Here is a 27,624-nt window from a genome sequence, read left to right as displayed (position 1 = left end):
ACACACACACACTTCTGAAAGCCAGTTGCAAAAGAAGGCCTGTTGTTGATATCCCACAATTCCCAGCATGACTAGAGTTATACATTGGAAGTACAGAAAGCAAAGAGGCTGGAGATCTAAGTGGGAATGTGAACTGGAAGAGAATGGGGACAGCTATTTTCCAACACCAGACCCTGCCCATAGCATCCATTTATATTCTTTCTGGGAGTCTCATTGCCAAGGGTTTGTTCCAGAATAAGCACAAAACAATTACAAACTACACACAGAATAGCTGGATATCAAATGTCAATGCTTATCTGTTTGCCCTTAAGAAATGATTCTGTCTTTTCTATGTGAACAGCAGAGAATGACCATGCTGCAGCATCAGGAAAGTTCTTTGACTGCTAAGTCAGTGGTTGTTGAAAAAACAGGCGGCTTCTAATCCCAGCACAATGTGCCCTGGAATGAAGTGGGTTTGTGCTTCTAGAGCCTTCTCATTCATTCATTCATCAAATATATTTCAAGAACTGAGTGCATGAGTCTTCAACGATCTATTGAAGAAAAATATATCCATGTCCTGTTCTTTTCCATAAGGAATCCACAACTGCCGTGGGCTAGACTCTTAGCCTACTTAGGATGAGTAAAGCTAGGCTCCGTCTCTAGCATCAACTGTCTCTAGTTGAGAAAATGATCTGTATTTGTGAGCAGCTGAATAAGATTACACAATGGTATTTGTATTAAGGACCATGCTGGTAAAAGGCCAGAGCAGTCAGGCTAGGTGAAGGCACTGGAACGTGACTGTGGTATCACAGCAGGCCAGGTGAATTCCAGAGGATGACACCCACTAAAACATAAGACATGAAGGAAGTTTGACCCAGACTGTGGAGATACTGGCAAGGCTGAAGACCTTATCCTGGAGACAAGAAGCATCAGGGACGGGTTGATACGTGGCAAAATGATGTTTTAACAAGATGTGATGGGTTTGTTCGGGAGTAGATGTTTTTAAAAGGAAGGCAAGGACTTTGTAGTGATGCCAATATGGGAGAGAAAAGGCTGGGTTAGACTTAGAAGAGGGGGTGAAAGGACAGGAATCAATGAAAGACAGCGTAAGAAAGGGAGGGTGACGTTGTGGGGCCCAGCTACGAAGAGATGAGGGAGACAAGAAATGACGGTGAACAACAACAAACGAAATGCAGGGTCTTTGTTATTGGAAAAGGATGGTACCCTTCTCAGGCTGAAGAAATCAGCTGCCCAGGGAGATAACCACCTGGCTTCATGAGTATACCATGGATACAAGACAGGAGGAGAAACGTTCTGTGCTCTGGTCGAAGGATGTTGGCAGTACACGTTGAGCCATCAGGGCATTCACGTAGCTACCATAAAATATCAGAGGCAAGTGGCTTTAAAGGAAGAAAACGAAGTTATTTAGCTTATACTCTGGAGAGCCAAGTTCATGGCTGGGTCCTGTAGAGAGGGCAGCATACTAGGGCAGGAGGAGGTGAGGTTGACTGTTCATGTGTCTATCCAGGAAGCAGAAAGAGGGGGGCAGCAGATCAGGGTTCTCCTTGAGGGTGTGTCTCGGTGACCTAAAGACTTCCCTTTAGTCATCATTGCCGCTGTCTTTAGGCGACACTCATTCAACCAGAACAATTGGCATCACCTAAAAGGGGGTGAAAAATTAGTGCAAAACATGAAAAGGAAGAAAGACCAAGTGCTCATGGGTCAGCAGAGGTGAAGTCACTGAAGTGTGGACGCAGAGGAGACCACTTATTAGCAGTTTGCTAGGGTCAGAGGAGAGAGGGGAAGAGCCAATAAGGACCAGCAGGCAAAACAGGAAGTGGGAGGAGACTCAGCGGTGACCTAAGCCAGTGGGAGGAGACTCGGCGGGGACACAATCCAAGGTTAAGTGAGTTCAGGGTTTGAAGGATGAAGGTAACTAAAGGAACTCAGAAGAGTGTGAGGTCTGGCAGCCTTCAGTCTAGACATGCAGGCGGCAGATTATTTTAAGCATTGGGCATGCTTGTTCATTTTGTTGGGCTTTTTAACCTTGTACTATTTCTTTTCTTGTTTATTTTAGTAGCTGTCTTCCTGCCCTTCACATACAGTACAGGGGCTATTTTATATCGCTTTATGCTTCTCAGACCCAGTACCCTGCTAATCTGAACTCTTTGAACACTGTAGTCATCGCAGACTGCGCGGTGAGAGCAGGGATTGGGTGTAGGAAACGCTCAGCAAGGGCTGTTTAAAAATTCGCACCCACTGCCTGTCGTACGCTTGGTATCTGCACGAGTCTGAGATTTTCTTTGAAACGAAGATGACACTTGAGAGTGTTACTTTTCTCCCGTGACCACTTGGGTCAGCATCATGACAGAACTCAAGAGAGGTTTGGAGACCATGGTTTTTATAAAAGACCGACTCAGAGGTTTCTGAATTATTATGCTTACTAGATTAAGCATATACCCAAGCCCAGGCTATCAAAGGTAGACAAGAAATGCTAAATTCCTCCCATATTATCGTGGGTCTGTGTTTCTTCCTCTCTGTTTTTACCCTCCAAGGAGCCTCAGACCGAAGGCCTTCTCAGTTGCTCCAGTTTGCTGTGTAAATGATGTCTTCATCTCTTTGGAAGGAATGACTCAAACTTCAGCCAAGTCCATTGGAAGCAAGATGAACGGCTTCCAGCACCCCTCCCTTGATAATATTTGGGTGCCTTTTATATTTCTCCACACACACACACACAAATTTTACTATGCGGCAAAGCAGTCCAGCAAAAATTTTTTTCAGCAACTTAGTTTAAAAGTGAATTAATTATTCCTCTGAATAGACCGATTCTTTGTTCGAATACAAAGCACTCTTTTCATGCTTTTCCCAAATAACTGCCCTCCTTGCCTCTACCTGAATTCCCACTAATGTCATTTAATAAAACGAAATGTACTTTTTCCTAATAGCAGTTTCCAATAGAACTTTGCTATTACAGTTCATGCTCTGAATTCCTTTTATCTAAGTAATAAATCTGTAATTTGTGAAACGTGTTCCCAAACTTTAAAGCTAGTTCTCTGTTCTTTTTGGTATTGAGTTTGGGTTTTATTTGCCTCCAAATAAGTTTTTCCAATGAAGAGATTGGGGTCTAGAAATATGTATTATATTATAAATAAGATAAAAATGGAAAGTTCTGTCTAGAAGCTAAAATAGGACATAAATCTAAATCTAACATTCATTTGATCAACCATTCTGTGACTTTTAAACATAAGTCCTTAAGTGAAGGATATATATAAATTTATGAAAACCATTTACATGCTAGTGAAGGGTAGACTTCTTTGTGTCAGGATCAGACAAAACTGGATAATTTATAAGCAACTTTCAAGTTAGAATATTTAAGAGACAATTGAAGGAGTAAGTGGGAAAGATTCCTTCAAAAATACACACGTATAGAAAATAACTATGGACTGGTGAGACAATTCGCAGGTAAAGACCCCTGTAGCCAGACTTGACAACCCGAGTTTGATTCCCAGGACTTATGAGATGGAAGGATGGAACCAACTCCCCAAAGTTGCCCCCTGACCTCCACATGTACTGCATGCCACCGCACACTGAATAAAAAGAAATTTCAAACATAATAAAACTTTATATAAACAAACAAAAAAAGCATGAAGGAAATTACATATTTTAGAGACTTAAGCACCATTATTATCCTCAGTAAGAAGGACAGACAGACAAGGTTTGCTCCAACAACTACCTTCTATGGATAAAATCCAAGAAACTTGAGCTCCAGTGTACAGACTTAGTGACTGCCATTGGCCACATGGACCTGACCGTGGGTATTCCATGCTTCTTTTTTAAGTTAATGAATTAAATTTCACTATGAAATGAATAAGGACACATAGTGAAAATGTGGAGGTGCAGGAACAAAAAGAAAATCATAGTTATTATCAGTTATATTCAGCAATGTCTTAATCTGGACACTTCAACTCTCTTCTCACCAATAAAACCATTTGAAAAGTGAAAACTCTAGTTTCTTCTACAGAATGGTCTTAAAGATTCACAAATGGAACTTTTAAATGTATTGTGTCTAGGAAGGCAGCTTTAATTTCCAAAGCAATAAAGGTTAAAGAAGTGCTTACGGAGCAGCAAAGGGTAATTTCTTAGTAGGATTTGAAGTTTTAGTTTCGTGGTATTTCGTGATACCCACGCAGGTCTTTACTATCATCTGGGTCCTGTTAATGAAGTGTTCCTGTTGACTTGGGACACACGATGGGCATTACACCAGGATTTGCTGGGCTATTGTTAATTGCTGTTTTATTATCCTTGGTGGTACCGATAACCAGAATATAGCTAATTATGATAGCATTCAGCACCAAGGCCTTTCACTGTACCACTTTACCGTGTTTTAAAATAAAACGTTCTAGTGATAAAGGCTATGGAGCAGAGCATGGGGGTGGCGTGTGCAGTTGACAGAGTCATTGGAATCACCTGGATCTGTGGAAACTGGAGTCTTTCCCATTGATTTTCCTGCAGGGACAGATATCCTATTCATTCTCTATCTCAAAGGAATCCATTGCAAATTGAATTACCTTTCCTGACAATGTTGCTTTCATGGGCTCCCTTCAGATCTCCGCCTGCCCATCCATAGGGGAGCAAGCATTTGTCTCATGAACTGACCGTCTGTCTCCCGTTAGCAGATGAACTTAATAAATGAATTCACCCAACCCTGTCACTCTTCAAGGGAAGGAACATCGAGGTCTTCTGGACCTTTGCAGTCATTGCCAAAAAAGGAGATTTTGTTAATAATGAAGGTGCTATTTTGACTCCATGAACTCAGGGCGTGTTTCTTAGCTCACTGTATGTGTAGACAGAATCTCCCTGGAAGCCGAGATTCCATCTTATCCTCCCACGAAGTCCTAGGTGACAGATGTATTTGACGGTGATTTAAAGCAGAAAGTGGTTTGAATGGCTTCTATTGCATTCTTCATGCTTTCCATGTTATCAAATAAAAATTATGCTGAATGTAAATACCATTGTTTTAAAAAAAAATCCCAGTCAGTTCACATGCATGTACTATAACTTATTTTTATAAGTAAAACATCCAAAACTCTAGCTATGTCTTTGGATAATGGCAGGAGCACTCAGCTTGCCTACTTTACATGTTACCTTGTGTGTTCTTTATTAGCTGCCCATTATTCCTAAGCAAGAACAGATGGTTCTTAGCATAAACCATTTTTTGAAGATTTTGTGTGATGTGTGTGTGTGTGTGTGTGTGTGATGTGTGTGTGTGTGTGTGTGTGTAAGCATGTGTGTCTTCAGAAGCCAGAAAAGGGCATCAGATGCCCTGGAGCTGGAGTATCAGGTGGTTGTGAGCCATCCTATATGGGTCCTGGGAATTGAACTCTGGTCCCCTGGAAGAGCAGCAAGTGCGCTTAACCACTCTCTCTCCAGTCCCCATAAACACTCCCATTAGCAAAGCTCCATGATTAGACTCCCCCTCAATTTTCCGTATTGATTGGCACCTGAGCAGCAAAACTTTTGCTTGACCACTGACATAGCAAGAAGATGAAACTGTTTACATTGTAAAGTTTTCCAGCTTGTTGTCATTGTGATATTTTGTTTTGAGTTTTTGGGCTTTTCTGTCTATTAAACCTTTCAAAATTAACGACAGGATTCTCACATTTTGGCCTTTAAGAGTCTTCTTTGCCCTTAAGGCTTCTAATTCATTGATCATTGTTTACCACAGCTCTACCAATTCCCTCTGATTTAAGAAATAATGACCCACGATGCTGAGATGAGTTTTCCAAGGGCTGTTCACTAATCGTTTTGATATGTCTTAACCCTCTGTTTTTCCTCCAAATCCTTCTGCAGATAGCAACCAATAATACTGCAGAAGTTAAATGACCTTTTGAGCAAGCTCTAAATAAATGCTTGGAGCATTTTAGGCACTCTCTTCTCTAAGCAGGGCTTAGTTCCATATGTATAAATCAGAAAGAGTGCATTATGCTAACAGGATATTTTAGATGCTGGGGGCTCCCAACTTCCCAGAGGGAAAATGGTCACTCTCCCATCGCGTGGATGGTTTGTCAAGAAGTCTTTTCTCAATCACTGTGGTTTCCTTGGTGCTGACTGGCAATGCCTTTTGTTGCAGGCAGAATACTTCTATGAATTCCTCTCTCTTCGCTCCCTGGATAAAGGCATCATGGCAGACCCAACTGTCAATGTCCCTCTGCTGGGAACAGTGCCTCACAAGGCATCAGGTGGGTGGCCTTTGCTTTGAAGAACTTTGTTCATAAGACTTAATGGAGATGAGGAGATATAAGGTATATATGCCACTCATTTGAGCGATTATGGGATGTTTCCTGAGGACAGCTGTTGAATTGAGGGCAGTTCGGTCATTGTCCTTTCAGGCAAAGAATTAGGATGACAATAAAGAAATGATGGGTTTATAGTTTCCTAAAAGCCCAAGATAGCCCAGACAAGACTCATTCATTAATGATTCTAGATTTTTTTTTAATAAAGGAAGAAAGAAAAAAGAAAATAAACATGCCTAATGGATGTATTCAGCCAGTGAGTGTGGATTAGCACAGTACACACAAATGTGTCAAAGATTCAAAGTGGTTAGGGGCAGATGATAACCAAGAAAAAGTTTCCAGAGTTGGCATGGTGTCAGAAAGCCTTTAGGGGATGGAGTGACATCAACTCAAACGTCCTCATGTAACCATCCTGTTTGACTGAAGAAACATGGATGTGATTTGGTCCTACCTTTTCATAATGTGTGATAGCCACTCAGGCCTTACCTAACTTGATCATACTAAGACCAGAATTGCAGCTCTGTCTTACAAGCTTGAGAAAATGAAGGGTCACACAGCTTAACCCCTTCATTCAAAGTCAAGGACTAGTAACACACAGTAGAGTCAAGACCAGAGCCCAGGATTTCTGGGTGGGTAGGAAACAGAAAGTACCCCTGTATTTCCTTCTAGTCTTGTGTCAAGGATCTACGTTCTTACATTTGACACTGCGTGACAAGCCTGTCATTTACAGGTCTTTCTGAAAGTTTTTCTTACCCTTGTAAGACAAAACTTTTATAGCATTCTGTTACATGGATATGCCATAATTTATTTCTCTGTTCCATCACTTTTTGTGAACAAGACATTTTTGTAGAGCTTCATGCTATACATACCATGGTAAATATCCTTTGACACTAAAAGATGCTCACTGCTGTAAGGGAAGGGGTCCCATGTGTCTTATTTACCATGACTCCTAATGTAAGGCTCAGCACACAGCTATCACGTAGAACGTCACTGCTGGATTAATATGTATACTAAACTCTTGGTGCCTACTTCTTTATTATAATAGGTTGTCAGAAGTGATATTTTTGTGGTAAAGACCATGATATGGATATTAACTTTAAAATACTATGGAACTGCCCAGATGCCAATAGTACTTTCTTACAAGTTATACATATTTGTACCCTGGCTCCAGAGTAGAGTGTGGTTGGCTCACCGTAATCTCATCAGCATCGATTACTAATTATATTAACTACTTTGCCAATTTAAAAAGTGAAAAACAGACTTTTCACACTGTCCTTTAATCTGATTTTTAAATTTTCCCACTGAGATAGAACACCGTCCCAGAATTTAGCAGATTCTGTGGAATATCGGTGCATCCGACTTATTTTTTTTTATATATCGAGATAGTAGTGTTCTTATTAGTTCGCAAAACTTGTGGCATACAAAATAGGCTGACTTACCTTTACTGTCTTTTTCTCAAGCTACCATTCATTTGCTCATTTATTTAGTTGGTGGGAGAATAAAATTCATATTGCCAAGCATATTTTTCCTTAAAATTTTTTTTTCCCATTTCTTTTATGTTTCAAAATTAAGCCCTGCTCCAGAAAGCCGTCACGTGAGCACTTCAGCATACCTCTGGAACCCTAGGATCATCCTGGGGGGCGGGCAGTAGAAGGAAAGAACAGCGCTATCCCGGGGTGGGCTCAGCCATCGGCTCGTAGGGGCAGAGGTTTCACTGTCCTGCCTCGTCCTTCTCATCTCCATGCACGGTGCCAGCTGTGACTGTGGCTTTTGAAATAAGTAATAGTGATTCCTACTTTTAATCTCATTCTCCTAGAGGAGTGATAAGAAACTTGTCTGGTATCAAATAAGAATCCCTCCCGGAGCTAAGTGGGGTCTGTAGAGTGATTAGGAAGTGAGCCCCCTCATGGAGACTGTACTACTAACGTCTGCCATTTCCAATACATATTAAATTTCTAACTTCCCGCATCTTCCTACCTTCAACAATTTTTAGCGTCTAGAAGAGGGTTTTTACTAAAATTCTACTTTTGGAGCTCCTGACACGCCACCTATTGCGCATGCGAGGACAGAACGCCTCACGGGAATGCTCACATCCCACATTGCTTTCTAGTACTATGAAATCTAGAAACACACAGCTTACAAGCTGGGAGGTGGCCCTCCTGGGAAAGTGTTTGCCACACAGACCCCTGGCACAGAGCTGAGCTTGGCAGTGCCCAGCTGTCATCCATCCCCGAAGAGACAGGATCCCTGGAATTAGCTGGCCAGCCCGTCTAGTCAATTGGCAAGCTCCATGTTCACAGAGAGACCTTGTCTCAAAACACATGAGGGAGGGTGACTGAGGAAGACATCTGCTATCTGTACACACATGAACACACACACACAGACACACGTGCACATACATAAAAGTAATAAAATTTAGAGGGAAGAGAGTATGCCACTTGGGTCAAGGTGAGATTTTTAAGAAAAGGCACAGGTTTTCTTTAGAGATAAAGTGGTGGCCACGTGTGTGTATGCGCACATTCCACTTTGCCCCTCAAGTTCTTTCACCTCGGTGAGTACGTGAATTTTTTTTTCCTTTCTTTTAGAAGCAGATGTAGGGTTTGTTTGCAAAACTGCAGGTGCAAGAGTTTATGGGGGTTTCAGATCACTGTGGGGCCACGATTCATTAGCCTCAGTGGCTCAGTCACTGCAGTAGGAAGAGTGACGGCACCTCGAATTATTAAAAAGTAACCCAATTGTTGGGTCTTTGCTCTTAACATCCAGGTAGCGTTCATTATTGTGCGGCGCTGTTTTATGCCCCCAAGCTGCTAGGCTGTTCTTTTATCCCACGGGTGCCTTTGTGCCCGGACATCCCTTGATCTTTAACAGTTATGAAGTGCCTGCCTTCAGGCATTTGAAGAGAACAAAAACAGGAAATACAAACTGTGGAGTGGCTCGCTAAAACTACCAAGTTATATGCATAAATATATAACTAGTTTCCGTTAAGTCAGGGCTTGGCCTCTTTGAACACTGTCTCTGCACGGAACCCATAGAACAGCAGTATGTCTTAGGAACCCAGTGTGTAGAAGATTTTAAATATGTGTTTATGTTGGAGGTGTACCCCTTCTTCATGGCTCCAGGCCAGACTGAATGGTCAGTATTTGCTGAGACAGAATGCCACAGCAGCTGAAGTCCCGAGTACTTACATTGAATGCTTTTTATATACAAGTATGAGTATGTGTGCATGCATGCCCCTGTGGGCAGGGGATCCTAGAACACATGTATGTGTGTGAGTGTGAAGGCCAGAAAACCATCTCAGCTGGTATCCTCAGGAACACTAGCCTCCTGATTTGAGACAGCTCTCTCACGGCCCTGGAGTTCACCATATTAGCTAATTTATCAAATTAGCCAGCCAATAAGCTTCAGGGATCCCCCTGTCCGTGCCTCCTCCATGCTGGGATTGTAAGCAGAGGCCACCATACCCAGCATTTAAAAAAATATTATTTGTATTAGTTTTTTGAGAATTTCATACAAAAATATTATTTGTATTAGTTTTTTGAGAATTTCATACAACATGTTTTGGTCATATTTACCCCTCCCAAGTCCACTCCCACCTACCCAACTTCCTGTTCTTGCTTCCTAACCTTTATAAAAGTCCATCAAGTCTTGGATGGAGAGCCTGTCTTGGAGCATGCTCAACCTCTCAGGGGGTCATACCTTTAAAGAAAACCCACTCTCCCTCTGCCAAAGTTAACAGTTGCCAATAGCTCCTCAGCCAGGGCTGGAACTTTGTGCCCACTCCCACTTCGATGCTGGAATCTTGTCTGGCATGGGCTTGCGCAGGTCTTTTTTCAAGGTGTCACAGGCGCCCTGTTGTGTCGAGAGAACACGGTTTCCTGGTAGCCGCCCACCAGGCCCTTCTTACATCGTCCTTCTGCCCTCTTCCCAGGAGATCCCCAGGCTGGAGTGAAGGGACGTCCCTCTTAGTGCTGAGCACTTAGTCTATTAATAATTTTCCAGACCTTCACCACTGTGCACTCCCAGACGTTTTGGGTTCTGAGGATCAGACTCGAGCCTCCATCCTTACAAGTCAATACTTTACTGACTCGTCTAATCAGGGATCAGTTTACCATTCCGTGTCCTGTGACCTTGCGATTGAGCTCCTGTTGCCTCTTAATTTTCTACCTTCCTGTAAGGGAAGTGTGTCAAATGACAGGATGCTCTCAGGGTGTAAAACCCATGCCCATCTGTGTGTGGAAGGGTATTCCGTTAGAATAAGTGCTCATTTACCTCTCCGTACGTGTTGTTGATGTGCAATCAATTGTGCATCGCTGTGGTCTTGAACGCCATGTGAGTTCGTCTGTTTTGGTGTTCCGAAGTTGTTCTCATTCACCCTGGTTTACACAGCACAGGCTGCGTTGGAATGCGAGGCATCTGGCCTTGTTTTCATTTAGCCTTTGGTAAAAGTGGACCTCTACCCCATGGGCTTACCCTGCCAAAGTCCCCGGCTCTATTTCTCCTATCTCTCGGCAATGCCAGAGGCTGCAAAAGAACTTTTGTTTTGCAAGCTCACTAAGAAAATTGCGTGGCCAGCTTGTGTGCTGATGGGAGCAATCGCCAGTTCTTTTCATCTTCTAACCCTAGGAGGAAGGTGTAGTCACACTCTAAAGGGAGAAGGTCTGTCCTGCTCTAATATAAGCCCACGCTTAGTGGCTGTGCCCACCATGCTAAAGCTCTACACATACTTACTGGCAGTATTATTATTATTGTTATTATTATTATTTATGGAAGAACGGGAGTCTAGCTGTCAGTGGGTGGCCTGATAATCCAGTCTATTCTGGAAAGTTTCATAATCATACTCTCACCCAGCAGCCAATGTCTGATGAGCCCATTCCTCCTCGTTATTTGTATTACGAAACTGGTGGCCTCCTCATTGTCTTCGTGCAGAAACATTTGAGTTGCCATGTCCTGCCTTGTGGCCTTGTTGTCAACACTTGGACATGCCGAGTACCCAACAGGTGCACCGGAAGTGGCTCTACATCAGCAAGCTAAAACACATACCAGATTTAGCCTACCCGCCACATTAGCTCAGCCCACCACTCTGTGATATCACAGGTGTCTTGAGAAAATAGCAACCTGGTTGACTAGGCCACTGCTGGAGTCCATGTTGAGTTGCAGAATATCTTCAAAGACTTTGCTTTGTTACTTTCAGATCAGAAGAATAAAAAATAAGCTAGTGGGCTATTATGCCAAGGGCTTACTTAATGGATATAATATTATATATTATACCTTTTTCTGGCTCTTTGGGGATGGTAACTGTCTCATCCTAATTAATATAATTATATAATATAATCACAAATGTCTCACCCTAATTAATATAATTATGCTCCTTTTTGCGTCTTTAATTTGCAGACCAAAAAATAAGAAATAAAAAATACCCACCTTTTTAAGGTGTGAAAACTGGCGCTGGAGAGATGGCTCAGTGGTTAAGAGCAGTTACTGCTCTTAAAGGAGACCCACGTTTGCTTCCTGTATTAGGTGGCTCACAACTGCCTGTAACTCCAGCTCTTGAGATCTGACAGCCTCTTGCCTCCACAAGCCTGCACACACGTGCCCATACACACATATGCACACATACACACACATCACACAAAAATTAAAATAAAATCTTAAAACAATCTACAAGCTAAGATTACTAAGCCTAAAATATATAAGCCAAAGATATAGAAGTCAAGAACCTGTCTCAGAAAAATAAGTTTTTTCAACAAAATCTTCCCAGTTCTGCATTTGTGGAGCACACATCAGCAAGAGTCATTCATTCCATTACCTCCTAGCATGGTGAATGAGTTCCACCGAGATTCCCCAGGTAATCAAAATACCTTCTCGACTCCCGTGGAGATACATGAAAATCACAAAAACGTGCCCCTCTTTGCTTCTTCTTGGTCTCCCTGTGGTTCCTGTGAAGCCGGAATGAGTTGTCCAAACTGACAGCCTCTCTTTCCTTTCAGTTGTGCAGGTTGGTTTCCCGTGTCTTGGCAAACAGGATGGTGTGGCAGCATTTGAAGTGAACGTGATTGTCATGAACTCTGAAGGCAACACCATCCTTCAGACCCCTCAAAATGCTATCTTCTTTAAAACATGTCAGCAAGGTGAGCACTGGGAGTCCCTCAAGAGAGGGCTTTGGAGGTGGGGAGCCATACCTATAACTTGTTTTGTTTCGTTTTCTTTTTATATATACCTTGGAGGGAAGGCGTGGTACACACAGGGTCCGTTACAGGTACTTAGGTTTTCCCAGGCTTCGACACCACGTAGGAACCTTAGAGACTCCAGTGTGCTGTCAAAGACTAGCTTTTCTTCCCCCTTTTCTAATATAGCCTTAAGGAGCCCCCATCTTTATCTCACCCAAGGCCACAGACATCCCCTTTCTTGTTCCAGTTCCTCCCTGCAGGTGTCAACCATCACCCACATTTCTCCTGGTCACAGCAACACTGCCTACCCATGCCCTGCCAAATGTTGTTCACAGCCACAGAAGACAGGAAGTCACGATCACACCATGATCCTGTCAGGCAGACAGGGCCTCAGCAACTCATTGCATGCCGTAGGTGCCCACTAACCACAAGGGAATAGCTCCTTGCCTTCCAGCTTCAGGCTTAAGCTACGGCGCCAGTCAATGCTCTAAACACATACAAAAAGCCACCTGCGCTCTGGCAGTGGCTACCAGAGGCAATGCCCCTTGTTCCTCGGGTGTGACTTTCAGCGGTGGGAAGAAGTAAAAGTGGCTTTACTCCCTCATGCCTGTCCCCTACTGTTGTAATTAAGATTGCAGGGAGAACTGAGTGAAAACGGAGGGGTGAGGAGGGAAGGTTAAAGATTGTGGGTTTCAATCAATTGTACTGAGAACACTTGAACAGAAATGACCACCAAAGTCTCCCCCGGTCTGACTTCAAGGGCGTGCTTTCTGCCTCGTTTCTCTTTGGTGCAGCCGAGTGTCCCGGAGGGTGTCGGAACGGAGGCTTCTGTAACAAAAGGCGGGTCTGTGAGTGTCCCGATGGCTTCTACGGGCCTCACTGTGAGAAAGGTAAGCAAGGGAGTTAGTCAGGCCTTGCTTCCCAACAAACGTGGAAGCCACAGATGCCCCACGTGGGTCTTTTGGTGTTTGTAACACATCTCTTGAAATTACATTATTATTTGGTAATATTTTAAGTGTCGGTGAAACTTTAAATAGGCTCAGAAGGCCAGTTGGAAAGCCGTACTTCTGTGGATCGGTTTCTGTTACTATCAAACGTGGCCAGACCTTGGCTAGAGAACTTTGATTAGGGTCTCCGCTCTTCGTGATCAAGGCTCTGGCCAGCCTATACGCACAGTGTGTGTTGTGATACTCTCATGAAAGGTTTAGGGTTCTAACACCACAACTGATTGAAATTCTTCCAATTAAAAATAGCTCGATTCACAATTAAATCCGTATCTGAGTATAGGTTCTACCATATCATAAGTAGAAAGAAGGGTTGAAAATAATTTGGATAGCAAGCACATTTATTTCAGAGGTACTATTTTTGAGGTCATTATATGAAAAGAGATGAGTTAAAAATGAGTATTAAATCACAAGCTCTTTAAATGCCAAACTTTAAGTAAGTCAAAGAACTTGTTTGACCAGAGTTAGCAAAAAGTAATTTTTTAAGAGATAAGAATATTTTCATATTTGAACTTATCTTAGAGTTTAAAGATCAAGGAAATGGGGCAGAGAAAAATATTTGCAGTTTTTAAAAAAAATACATCACAGTCAAGTTGATTTGAGAAAGATATTTTTTTGGTTTTTGTTTATTTGTTTGTTTTTTAAGACAGGGTTTCTCTGTGTAATTGGCTGTTCTGAAATTCTATTATTTCAGACCAGGCTGACCTCGAACTCACAGAGATTCATCTGCTTCTGCCTCTTGAACGCTGAGTTTAAAGGCATGTGCCACCATGCCTGGCCTGATTCTGATAAAGATTTAATCAGGCATTTAAAGTAGAACAAATTGAAAATTCTTGCCTAAGAAATTGGCTGAGAAGTTGAAAAATAGCTGAATTAATACCACGAGACAATTTTTAATATAGCAAAACTGTGTATCTAAAGAGTAAACATTTTGACTCTATCACAAAGTCTGAGTTGTAAAATCACTGACAATGCAAAAATGCCCCTGCTCCTGCATCCTGTTTGGCCTTAATCAGAGTCCCCTCTCCCTGTAAGCTCTCTGCATACCTCGGTGTTTGAATGGCGGCCTGTGTGTCACTCCTGGCTTCTGCATCTGCCCACCTGGATTCTATGGAGTCAACTGTGATAAAGGTAACAGGACTTCGTTTCATTTTTTATGTTATTTTTAATATTTATTTGTGTGTGTGTGTGTGTGTGCTTGTACACGTGCATGTGAAGGCCAGAAAAGGGCAATGGGACCCCCTAAAGCTGAAGTTACAAGAGTTATAAGCCTCCACGTGGGTGGTGGGACTCAATCCTGTCCTCTGGAAGAATAAACAGTGTTCTTAACCACTGAACGGTCTCTCCAGCCTCCCAAAGATACATTCTTGATGTCATCCCTTTGTAAACACGGTATGTCATGTGGAGTAAAGATGACTCCTCTACTAAGTGGGACCCCAGTTGGGGTATTGCTTAACCCAGCGGAAGTTTATTTTTTACTCCCAGAGTGCTTCAGTGCAAGAATATACAGGTCAGTGACCTGAGCAACATCCATCTGTGGTCCCCAGACGGGGTAGAAAGATAGGGAAAATCCATATGGGGACAAGGGATGCCTCTCGTCCAGCTGAGAAGCAAGACGTGGGCCTGGCACAGTTAATATTTGCTATGAAGAAGGTTGCTGACATACAAAAACAATTCCCTTCCTAGATACTTTATGTTAAAATAGCAGTAAACCAGACTTAAAGTCTCAGTTTCTATGACCTTGTGTAGGGCCTCATTCAATACTCTAATTGCAAGAGGTCAGGTGCCTCCCTCTAAGTACGGCCACGGTACATTAGATTTCACTTACAGAGAGTGGATACAAACTTGGCCCTGAAACTACCTGCCTACTTAGCCAGCCCAAAACTCTTCAGTGGGTAAACCTTTTCAAATTACTCTGGAAAGTATATGCATTTAATGAAGGTGTCCTAATATCCATAATTGTATTTGCCACAGACTATTGACTTTTTAATCAATAAAAACTATGCTTTCGACAGAATAACAAATACTGTTTTTAACTAGTGTCTCTTGTGATCAGTCATTCAGCATGGAGCACTACTGCAGCTCAATTTTCTGTTTGGTTGGTTTGCTTTTTGTGTGTGCGTACACAGTTTCCTAAAAAGGAAAAAAAGTTGAGGCAAGAAGTTCTTGGCGTGAGTTGAGGAGTGATTGAGTGTCTTAGGCTATCCAAACAACTGTCACATGACTGTCTGGTCACATTCTTGACAACCGTTGGGAACCCGGAAGCATTACACAGTTCACTCCCAGAGAGCTGCCCCGAGGTTTACATAGTGATGTGGGACGTCCTTCTGAATATGTGTTGCTTTCGTTGGTTGATGAATATTATCTAGCTGGAATCACTTGGCCCAGATTTCATCCCCTCCACTGTACCTCTGTATCACTCCATCTAATCAGGTCCCAGCCTCTCCTGAGTGACCTGAGACTTGAGCAGATAAGATAACTTGGGTCATAAGCTTTTCCTCTTTGCCTCCTATCTTTCTTCTTGGAATGGGATAATAGCTGAAAGCATTTGTATCTTTCTTTTTTTGATAAACCACAAAAATTAGATTTAAAATATTTTCAATACATATTCCTAAAGACTAAGACCTAGTGACAGTGGTAATTTTTAAGAGCAAGTCAGTAAAATTACTCAAGAGTGTATCTTTATTTGTTCAAATTTAGCATTTGGTATTTATAGCATTTCTACTATTTGAAAACCAGGCATTTCTTGGAATGGAATAAAACTCAGACTCTAGCAGAACTATTGGAAGTAAAGCAAATCTTCAGATACTTGTACTGACACACACCCAGAATCAATGAAGTGATTAGTGACACCTGTCCACCTGTGGCCATTATTGCCATGGCTTATATGATAAAAAATCTACTGAGATCTTTTACCCAACCTTGGCTGACTTACCCCTCTTATGCAACCTGGTGGCTCTCTACTCCCAAGAGGTCACTAATGCCCAACTTAATACAAACAGCTAACAGGCGTAGCATGATACTGCATAGAACTCCTGGACTCGAGAGATCCTTCTGTCTTGTAAGTGGCTGCACCACCGCGCTGGCTATTGTGATACACACACACAAACACACACACACGGGTGTATATGTGTATGCATATATATAAATATATACCTATATTTGTGTATAAACATACACACATAACCACAATATACATCACATATGTATATGCATACATATATGTTACAGTGTCACAAATACTTCAGAATCACGAAGCAAAAATATACATTTGTAATACAATTTGTAATCTTATATTCCATAATGCTTTGTCTTTCAAATGAAAGAGTTTCCTACATGTTAAAAATTCTAGTAATTCTTAAAAAACTCATTTGGAAAATCTGTTGAAACTTCATTTGGTCTCACTGGAGATCTTGGAACATAAAACATTAATTTTTACTGGCTCAACAAAAGATTCTTTTATTATCCACGAAAGAATATGGAGCTGATGAAAAATGGTTTAATTACTGGCACGGAGCTGTACTTTCGCACTGTACTTTGGAACAAACATTAAAGAATCACGTCCATTGGCCTTGGGGACATCTGCCACCAACTTTAGGAAATGTCTAGTCCAGCCACAGTGAAATTTAGTTAGCATCTCTGGTTCACGGCAAAACAACTTTTGGATTAGTTCACTTTCTGTTGCGATAGCAAAATCTGGAGACTTGGGGTTCACAAAAAAGGTGAGGCCAATTAGCCTCACAGTGTGGAGTTTCAGTGCGCCATCTGTGTGGCTCTGGTGAGGGCCTCAGGTTACACCACAGTGCTGAAGTCAGCACGATTGTGGGAGTATCCTAGGAGAGATTCCATGGCAAGATCAAGCCAGAGACCTTCAAGCGCTGGGCAGCCCCCTAAGAACTCCTGAGGACGATCCCAGTGACCTAACCACAATCCATCTGACCCCACTTCTGAGTGGTTCACCCTTCTCCACGCTGTGTTCTGCCAACCAAGCTTGCAGCACACGAACCCACAGCCAAACCATGACAGGAATGTTGAAAACTTTGGTCAAGATGACAGAAGCATTTGAACATACCGAGAATAAGGACAAATTAAGAATTGCTGTGATGAGACACCACAACCCAAAGCAAACCGGCTCACACTTCCGTATCATCATGGGAGGGAGTCAGGACAGGAACTCAAGCAGGGAAGGGATCTGGAGGCAGGAGCTGAGGCACAGGCCGCAGACGAGTGCTGCTCACTGGCTTGCTCATCATGGCTTCCTCAGCCTGCTTTCTTACAGCAGCACTGAGGACTACCAGTCCGGGGAGGACCCCATAGACAATGAACTGGGCCCTCCCTCATCAATAGCTAATTAAGAAAATGCCCTACAGCTGGATCTTAGGGAGGTATTTTCTCTACTGAGGACCCCTCCTTTCAGATGACTCTAGCTTGTGTCGAGTTGACGTAGAACTAGGCAGGATAGAGGTGGGATCAGTGCTTGTAATTCCTCATTCTGGTGTCTGAGACAGAATCGTGTGTTAAAGAAGGACGAGCGGGGTCTGCATAACTGTATGTTAACTGGGGAAGAAGGGCATAGGTGGAAGGCAGTCAGATTATAAAGCCAGATTTAGTAGTTCTATTTGCAGTGTGCTGTCTAGCCCGCTGCCCTTTCTATATCAGCAGGGGGCAGGGAGGGCAGGTAAACACTGATCCTAACCTTCTCTTGCCCTCTCCTAATCTGGGAAGATGTGGACAAGTGGGAAGACAGGACTCGCTCATAAAAACCCAACAATACTACTGCCAAGTGGCGAAGAGAGGGCGGACAGTGCTGGATTCCCTAAACTCTAAATCCTGTACCAGAAGGGGACTCTGATCATTCCGACATGAGGATGCTAAGTGCACAGTTACCTGCAGCTGGGAAGGGTTTGTCATTTGCAATGCTCCTTAATGCATTTAAGAAGCCGGGTGTCCACAGAACATTTTAACCGAACTGACTTCCACAAAGCACGCGCGCGCGCGCGCGCACACACACACACACACACACACACACGTTCACACTGGAAGCCTTTAGTTTTCTGTTTTACAAGTCACCAGTACAAAACCAGGACATATGACTGAAATTTAAAAGAAAGAAAATTCTAAGCACTAATCTTTAGTTTTCAGCTTTTTTGAGGCAAGGTCCCAAATAGCCACAGGCCAGCTTCAAACCACTATGTAGCCAGAAATGACCCTGACCACCCAGCCTCTACTCCCCTGGATTCTGGGATGACAAGCGTACACCTTACCCCTACTCCAAGCTCTTATTTTAATCTTCTTTACCGAGTGAGCGAAGCTGTCAACTTTTCAGTTTGTCCTCTCTCCTATTCCCATTTCCCTATCCTCCACTTTAAGTGCCAAAGATCAATGAAATTCAGGAAACTGACACCAAGAGGGAGGGGCTTAGGATGCGTCACAACTCCTTTATTGGATTTTCACTGTGTCCATCATCCTGCTCAGCCTCTTCCTAGGGACCTCCCAGGTCTCTCTGCATGCAATTACTGGAGACTTTCTCCAAGTACCATGACAATCTCTCTCTCTAAATCCTGATCGTTCAAACGAAGCTCCGTTCTTCTGAGAGTTGCTTCCTCCTTCTTGAACCTTGACACTTTGACACTCTCTCCCCTTTATCTAATCCAAATAAGTTTTCCCCCTTTATCTTCCAACTTGATGCTTTTGAAAGGTATTTTCTTGGATTTGCAGATTCTTCTTTTTAGCACATAAGTTTTACTTAAAAGGCTATTTTTTAAATTATATTATACCTTTTTAAAAATTTGGAATGAATACATAGTGTGATACCCTTTTCTCTCTTATATTCTGAGTCTTTGTAATTTGATTGTTATAATTTGAATTGGCTATTTCAAATAATGAGGTGCTTGGTCATAACTTTTTTCAAACTGTAAAGTGGCGTGTTTATTATGTAGATGAGAACGTCTTAGACATATGCTGGAGAAATATAGTTCACTTGAAGTGAAATTCTTGCTAGGCCTGCCTGTCTAACGAAGCACCCTGTCATTCATTCTAACAGCAAACTGCTCGACTACTTGCCTTAATGGGGGTACCTGCTTCTACCCAGGAAAATGCATTTGCCCTCCAGGACTCGAGGGAGAGCACTGTGAGATGAGTAAGTACAGATCTCAGCGTTCTTGATGGCCTGGGGGGGGGTACAGATCTCGGCGTTCTTGATGGCCTGGGGGGGGTGGTACAGATCTCAGTGTTCTCGATGGTGTTGGGGGGGTACAGATCTCGGTGTTCTCGATGGCCTGCGGGGGTACAGATCTCACGTTCTTGATGGGGGGGGGTGCTGAAAAACTGTCTCATGCCTGCTTTTGCCACTGAAGCCTAGATAGGATGGAGACCTCGTGTGAGATCATAGGCCAGTGTCTCTTTCCTAGAATCCTCGGGCACTCCCTTGTCTAAAAGCAAGGCTAAGAAAGGTGGCCCTTGTCCCAGAGGCTGAAGACAAACCCACAAGCACAGAGGGTTTTCTTCTGCTCGTCGTTGTCATCCTAGAACAGACTGACTCCTCTAAGAGAGTGGGAAGGAAGGAGAAGTAAACACTGCACAGCGATTAAAACAATAACCCAGCCTTTTAAGTGACTCCCAAGGACACATTATACAAAAGGAGGCGGACATGGGGGGAAAAATGAGTCCGCAATTTTCAAGATCAAGAAACAAAACTAACGGATGAAGTGGTAAAAACTGGGGTTGCTGTTGGGGGTCAAAAGGAACCTTATGGGGTGCTAGAAATGCCTGTCTTCAATAGCAGTGTTTCTTGAGTGCTCAGATAAAAAAAGGTTGCACTGAGAACTTAAAAGTGACACCATTCCACCCACACTGTGTTGTCTGTCATGCTTCAATACCAATAGCTGAGCAATGGTCCCAGCTCTGCCTCCTACCTACTGGCCAGCGCTCAGGCCTCTCTTTGAAACTCAGAAGTGAGCCAATTCAGTCCAAGCCGCACTATGACCCAGAAGACAGCATGGAGGTTCATGTCCAGGCAGAACAGCAGCCATCAGGCATGCCTGCTGAGGGGTCCCCTTCTGCCCCTCGGATGCGGATGCGTGTGGAGGGCAGCCCTTCCCAGCCGCGCTGCCTCTAAAGCACCGTGTTTGGTGCGGCCACTGTTTCCAAAGCTGAGGTAGATTCCAAATTGAATAATGCTATGTTTCTATTTTAACTTTCAACCTCTAATTTATTTGTGGGTTCTTGTACTTTAATGAGTAGTAGATGAAGTAACCATTTTTATAGAGTTCAAATGAAATCGCTCTGAAGTTTCCATCGAACATGTAATTAATTGCCAGGATGTGGTTTCTGTTCTTATTAATTACTCTTTCCTGATAAAGACATCTTGAGTTAACTCCCCTCAATTTTCTCCCGAAGCTCAGCCCCAGACGTGGCATGCTTTGTTTACGAGTCTTTGTTCGTGGCCTCATTTCATGACTTTGTTTTCGTGGGCTTTCCTCCGGCACAGCTTGCTCTCTCTTTCTCTCTTTCTTTCTTCTCTCCTCTCCTGCCTTCACCTTCCCTCTCTCTTCTGTCTTTTTAAAAATTCTAACTGGACCAAAAATGTAGAGTTTTGAAAACTCATTATAGATCCAACAAGTTTTATTCAAATTCCTTTAAAAAAAAACCTTCCTGTTTCAATAAAATAGAACATTATTAGAATAAAACAAAACAATACAGAAACAGGTCTGTGGTTGAAGTTTCTCTGAGTGTACAGACTAAAGGCAGAGTTGAACTTATTTTTTAGTGGGTGTATAGTTCACATACCATAAGATGCGGCATTTTAAAGTGTACCATACTGCAGATTCTGCCATCACCTCAGTCTGATTTCAGAGCAATTTATGACCATTCTAAATACATGCTTATACTTATGTTTATTAGAAAAGTCTCCCAAGTCCCCTCATAATCCCAGGGTCTGACAACTAGCAAGTTACTTTCTAGCTCTGTAGCTTGGTTACTCTAAACACCTCCTATAAATGGGGCCATACAGAATATAGCATCCCCGCCGCTTCTTTCATTAAAGATCACTGCTTTCCAGGGCTGCACACCTGGTACAGAATATGCCAGTACATTGCTCCTTTCTATGGCTGAGTAACATCCAGCTGTGTGGATAGACACCACTTGTCAGTTCATTTACCAGCTGGGGAAGATCTGAGTTGTTCCCACATGGGGGTTATTTGAACGATACGGTTGTGAAGATTTGTGTGCATGTCTCCATGCAGACAGGTTTGCATTTGTAATTCCGTGTGTGTGTGTGTGTGTGTCCCACAACATATATGTGGAGATCAGAGTACAACTCTTTGAGAGCTGGCTCTCTCCTTCCACCTGGGGATTGGACTTGGGTCTTCTGGCTTGGTGGCAGGTGCACGTCCCTGCTGGGCCATCTTGCTGACCTAAGTTTGCATTTCCTTCAGCTGTTTACCTAGGACCACAAGGGAACAAGTTCACGGAGGAGCTGTCTTCAGATTGTTTCTCCTTTCCCAGTCCATCTGCAACACTGCCATCTCTCCACACTCTCACCAAAACCCACCTTTCTTTCTTAAGGAGACGTGTTCTACTGTCTGTCAGGCTAACTTCCATTTCTCCTGACTTCTGCCAGTAATGACACCTTCTCAAACACCACTGAGACTGTTTTGTGAGATGCTGGTACGGGGTCAGCCAGACTGTTCCGAGAGGCGTCTTGGATGTCAGCTGTGCGTACATCTTGTTATGTAAGGCTTACAGGTTTCCTAAGAATCTTTAATAGAACTTCAGTTAAAAAGGTCACACAAATTACTTATAGCCTATGATAAATAAGTTTTAAAATAACTTAACAGGACCTTGTTATAAAAGTTCTCTGCAGAAAATAATCAAAAAAACCACTCAACATTCCAAGGCCCACACCCTGGTACATCTCTTTCGTCTTGTGGTCTGTGATGTAGAATTACAACATTAAGTTATCCGGCAGTTTCCCGGGTGGGGGACATCTGAGGTCCTCACTCTATGGAGACCTTATGGTCTGGCGTTGTTACAAGGATTCCTCCATGGGTTACACTAAAACACTAATAAAATTCAGTGAAATCTCTCTTAGCCAACACTCCTTGAGGTTTTGGTAGATCTATTTTCAACCAATATAATGTGGTTGCAAAGTATTTTCAGGCAAAAGAAGACAGTAGTAAGTCATTTTGTGTGTTCTGAATACTAAACAATCAGATGGTGATAGCTGATGCTTAGTCTTTGAACCAGCTCTGTCCTAACAGATCCCTACAGTCATGTTTCTGGCACTAAGAACGCGGGGAAACCTTCCTATCCTCCTCCTCGGTCTTCCTACCCTCCCTCCTGGCTGAGAGGAGCCTAAGAGTCTTCCTTTCCCTCTTACCAAGAACACAATCAGGCAGTAGAATCAGGGAGAGGGCTCCACCAGCCAGCCTGCATTGCTCCAGATCACCAACTTCACCCTGGCCCCCATGGAGCACAGAGCTCACCAACTTGTCCACACAGAAGAGCGATGGATTGCTTCTGCTGAGTAACGATCACATTGGAGCTGCCTTGATCCAGTTCTGTGGCTCTGCCAGGGTCACATGCTCTGTAGCACGAGCTCTAATAGGTCTTAATAATAAAAGCCCAGAGTCAAATATTGGGCTGATCTGAGAGATCAGAGAGACAAAGGGGCAAAACCACAGCCACCTAACCTCTTTACTTCCCAGCAGAAAGGAGACAGAGTTCCTGTTTCCTTCCTCCTTATTACTTCCTCTCTCTGCCCAGCCATATCTCTGCCCAGCCATATAACTTCCTGTCTATCTGTACAGACCTCCAGGCCTCTATGGTTAGCTTGTGACTAGCTCCACCCTCTGATCTTCAGGCAAACTTCATTTGTACAGACGAGATGGCACCTCAATGCTTCATTGGTAAAGTCTTTCATGTAAATGGTGTTCTTCATAAAATGGGACTCTTTGGGACTTTTAGTGGTCAATAAGAAGGTGATCTTTGAGACCGGGAATGAAAGAACAGAGAATGTAGCTTAGTTGGGACAAGAGTACTTGTCCAACGTGCACAAGCCCTGTGTTTGGTCCCTAGTACTGAGTAAAACTGTCTATAATGGTGTATATTTGTGACCCAGCACCAGGAAGATGGGGGTAAGAAGATCAGAAAGAAGTCAAGGACATCCTTAGGCTCTCAGACAGTCCATAGAAATGGATAGGTGTGGCCCCAGGGACCAGCCCCTCACTCCACCCATTACTATAGCAACCTTCATCCGATCTGTTCCATCCGTGTTCCTTCCACCAGGGGCATCTCTGAGTCCCTATATATTACAAGCTGCCATTCCACCAGGGACGTGATGAATCCTCTCAGAAGAACAATAAACAGTGGGCATCAGAGGTCCTTAAACAAATGCCCCCTCCACTCTTGTCAGTCAACTCTCATGTGACTCTGACGCAATTCTTGGGAAGACCGGAAGAATAGGATCCAGTTGCCCATCGTGGTGGCTGACCCACAAACACATCTCTGAGTTGTCTTTTCCCTCCTTCTCTGCTGCACCGTGCAGGCCCCTGTTCCTGTCCCCTGGTTAAACTACCGAGATGCAAACTTGCTTTCTGATAGACGACACCAGAGTAAGGCTGTCATCAGGTGTGAGTACAGACAGACCTACCTCCAGAAAGAGTAATCTGCCAAAAGCAGAAGTTGTAGAAAATTTCTCGTAGCGAGTCAGACACGCGTGAAATTCTAGAACAGTGTGTGTGTGGAACTTCAGGCATGTATGAGCCAGGCTAGCTTGAATTTTCTGTTTTGTGAAGTATATTCATTGTGGGAAAGGGGGTATTATATATAACATAATAGGATATAATATTATTCAAATACTATGTTATATAATGTATAATCATGTCAACATATTAGCTTGTCTCCGAAACAAAAGCAATATAAAAGCCAGAGGAGGCCCAAGATAAATGGAAATGACGGTCATTTCGAGGCGTTTCTCCTCTCAAAGCCTTTTCACTCCCTTGAAAGATGTAATTACTATTGAATAAAGCCCCGGGCTCCTTCTTACTTTAACTAATTTCCTCTCTACTGCAGGCAAATGCCCACAGCCCTGCCGAAATGGAGGGAAATGCATTGGGAAAAGCAAATGCAAGTGTCCCAAAGGTTACCAAGGAGACCTCTGTTCTAAGCGTGAGTACCACGCACGATGGCGATATGGATGCAGGGTGACTGCATTTAGTGTCTTTGGATGTAACGTCCATGCGTGCTGCATGTCGTCTGGGCATCAGAGCTGACTTTTCCCCCTGATTCATAGGCTCCCTTTACTTAGACCATGGGCATCGTAGGGATCCCTGAGTATAAAATATTTATGCATGTGGCTAAATTCTTTCATTTTTAAATTTTGTTTGTTTTATCTATTAGGGATTTCTTGAAAGGAGTAATCGCCCACCATGCAGTAGTTTCAAAATCTCCCTGAGGGTCTTTGTGTATGAGAAGCCTGACGCAGAGTATAAAGATCATTCAGAAGGATTTTCCCTCAACTTTAAAGCTGGCTTTTGGCTGGAAAGTGACTTATACGAGAGAGAGAGAGAGAGAGAGAGAGAGAGAGAGAGAGAGAGAGAGAGAGGAAGGGAGGGAGGGAGAGAGAGGGAGAGAGAGAGAGAGACAGAGAGAGAGAGAGAGAGAGAGAGAGAGAGAGAGAGAGAAGCCAAAACTAACATATTCTAGGGAACTAAAGGAAAAGCAGCTAGGTAGCTATTTTCTAAAAGAAAGGAACAGGAAAGTGGAGGAAGCATGGCTCTCTCTGTCTGATTCTAGCCGTCTGCGAGCCTGGCTGCGGAGCTCACGGAACCTGCCACGAGCCCAACAAATGCCAGTGTCGAGAAGGCTGGCACGGAAGACACTGCAATAAAAGTGAGTAGAGATCTTTGGATGACCTGCAGCTCAGCCCTGCTATGTGGCTGCTATCAGCGACAATCTCTCTGCCTCTGCCCCTGTGCATCTCCTCTCGCGACTTCAAAGTCAGCTAAGCTTTGGAATAGAAGAAGGCATATAAAATGCCACCAGATCTGTTAAAACATCGTCACACATATTCTCTAGGTCAAATTAATAATGCAGGGTAGCTCAGTAATTCAGTGTACTGAAGGAAAAATTTGATTAACTAAAGTTCTTCCTTCCTTCCTTCCTTCCTTCCTTCCTTCCTTCCTTCCTTCCTTCCTTCCTTCCTTCCTCATTCCCTCCCTCCTTCACTCCTTCCTTCCCCCCTCCCTTTCTTTAGTGGTAATGCTGGAGATCTAAACCCCACCACCATGCGCCTTGCTAGGCAAGTGTGCTGGGCTCTAAACTACAGTCACCCTGAAGATATTAGATGGACATTAATATCTAATGACCTCTGGTTTCAAAAACCACGTTTTATCAATTTATATATAACACATGACACATGTCTTGTAGTGGGAGCTGCGGGCTGCGTTTCTGCCGCCCCAGCTCCTGGGCCACCTGACTAGCTTATGCCCCAAAATAACAACACACAAACTGTATTCTTTTAAACACTGCTTGGCCCATTAGCTCTAGCCCTTACTGGCTAATTCTCATATCCCGATCAACCCATCTCTAATAATCTGTGTAGCACCAGTCTTACTGGGAAAGATTCAGCATGTCTGACCTGGCGGTTTGCTTCATCGTGTCTGCCTCTGAGAGGAGCTGCTCTGCCCGGGAGAGGGGAGCATGGCGTCTGAGCTCACTTCCTCTTCCTCCCAGCATTCTGTTCTGTTTACTCCACCCACCTATGTTCTAACCTATGAGGGCCAAGCAGTTTCTTTTTTCCTCCATCATTTCCCCTTTTTCTGTTTAAACAAAAAAAAAAAGGAAGGCTTTAACTCTAACATAGCAAAATTACATATAACAAAACAGTTATCAAGTAAAAATTACAATATTTACATCTATTTTATCTTTATCATAACAAAGGAAAACTATAACTATAACTAACTGTTCTTCAACTCCATCAAAGACTCCAGAAAGATACAATATTACCTAAGCAAACAAGAAATAAGCAACTTTCAAACTCTAGAAATCACAGAGACATCTCGCTGCCTGGACAGTCACCAAAGTTTCTCTGTACCGTTGGGGCATCCATCTTCGGCCTACAGGCCCATAGTTTTCAGCAGACATTTCCATGAAGCAGGAAATTTCAAAGGCAGTTCAGTCACTATCTGCTGTGTCCTGCAGAATGTCTCGCTGACTCTTTCATGAATCAGGAACCCTGAAAGATCATCTCACCTTTGGGCAAGTTCAGCAGTCCTCTCTCTGTGGGTTCTTTGTGTCCAGTTTATGCAACAGTCCAGGCAAGAGCAATTTCTTGTCCAAATGGCTAACAAACTCCATAAGGATCCTCTTCGATGCCCATCTTCTTCTTGAAGTAGACTGGTGCTGCCAGGAGCAGAGTGTCTCATTGTCATGAAAAGTCCTAAATTATTAAAACATTAAATAGCATTATCCGTAGTCTTTGAAAGATATGAAGAATGTCTATCTAAAATATATCTATGTACATCTAGAAAATCTAACATGACTACAAACTTGACTATTATAGATAACTATTCATTAACAACTTATATACATAACATTTTTACATGAGCTACACAATCACAATACCTTAATCAATATCAGAAATACATATACATATAACAAAATTGACCTTAAATTTAAATCACTAAAGCAAAATCCATATCAATGCAAATTATTCATACCTATATCATATTCCCTTTAAATGTAAAAGAACATTTATAAACAATATTTGGGAATATGGACGTAGTTATTTCTCTCCAAACTGCTTCCTGCTGAATGGGGGCGCTGTTATTCAGGTCTTTTATGGGATAACGTGTGTGCTAGGTTCATCTCAGTTGGCAGTTGAGTGAAGTAATTTTTTGAAGGTGTTCACAGCAACCTTTCGGGAGGGCGTGGTCTATCATACCATATTGTGATAGAAGTAATCCAAAGAGTCTCATCCTCTGTGAAAACAAAAGAAACTCCTTTCCAAAGCATCATGTCCTTAGATTCAAATTTTAAAGTCAAGGTATTTTGAAAATATCTATGTTGGATTAGTTCAGCAGCATTTGTAAACAAATATCTTTTAGCAGCTATTGCTCCTTCCTCAGCATTCAAATAATTCAAAGAGAGCATAATAATATACAGTATCAAGATTCTCTG

At 42.9% G+C, this 27,624-nt stretch overlaps 1 protein-coding gene across 1 annotated transcript in view; it reads left to right on the top strand.

The window, feature by feature from the left end:
* The window catches only part of Wif1 (WNT inhibitory factor 1), a 66,464-nt gene that overhangs the window by 33,959 nt on the left and 4,881 nt on the right, over positions 1–27,624 (top strand). Inside the window, exons 3-9 of the mRNA XM_057757884.1 lie at positions 6,110–6,218; positions 12,260–12,400; positions 13,234–13,329; positions 14,479–14,574; positions 19,487–19,582; positions 24,517–24,612; positions 25,240–25,335. Of these exons, the coding sequence (XP_057613867.1) occupies positions 6,110–6,218; positions 12,260–12,400; positions 13,234–13,329; positions 14,479–14,574; positions 19,487–19,582; positions 24,517–24,612; positions 25,240–25,335 (730 nt within the window). The remainder of the gene's footprint in view (positions 1–6,109; positions 6,219–12,259; positions 12,401–13,233; positions 13,330–14,478; positions 14,575–19,486; positions 19,583–24,516; positions 24,613–25,239; positions 25,336–27,624) is intronic.

Source organism: Chionomys nivalis, chromosome 25, assembly GCF_950005125.1.
Source record: "Chionomys nivalis chromosome 25, mChiNiv1.1, whole genome shotgun sequence".
Classification (NCBI taxonomy): domain Eukaryota; kingdom Metazoa; phylum Chordata; class Mammalia; order Rodentia; family Cricetidae; genus Chionomys; species Chionomys nivalis.
Note: the sequence above shows the minus strand (reverse complement) of the source record. Positions and strands in the feature narration are given on the sequence as shown.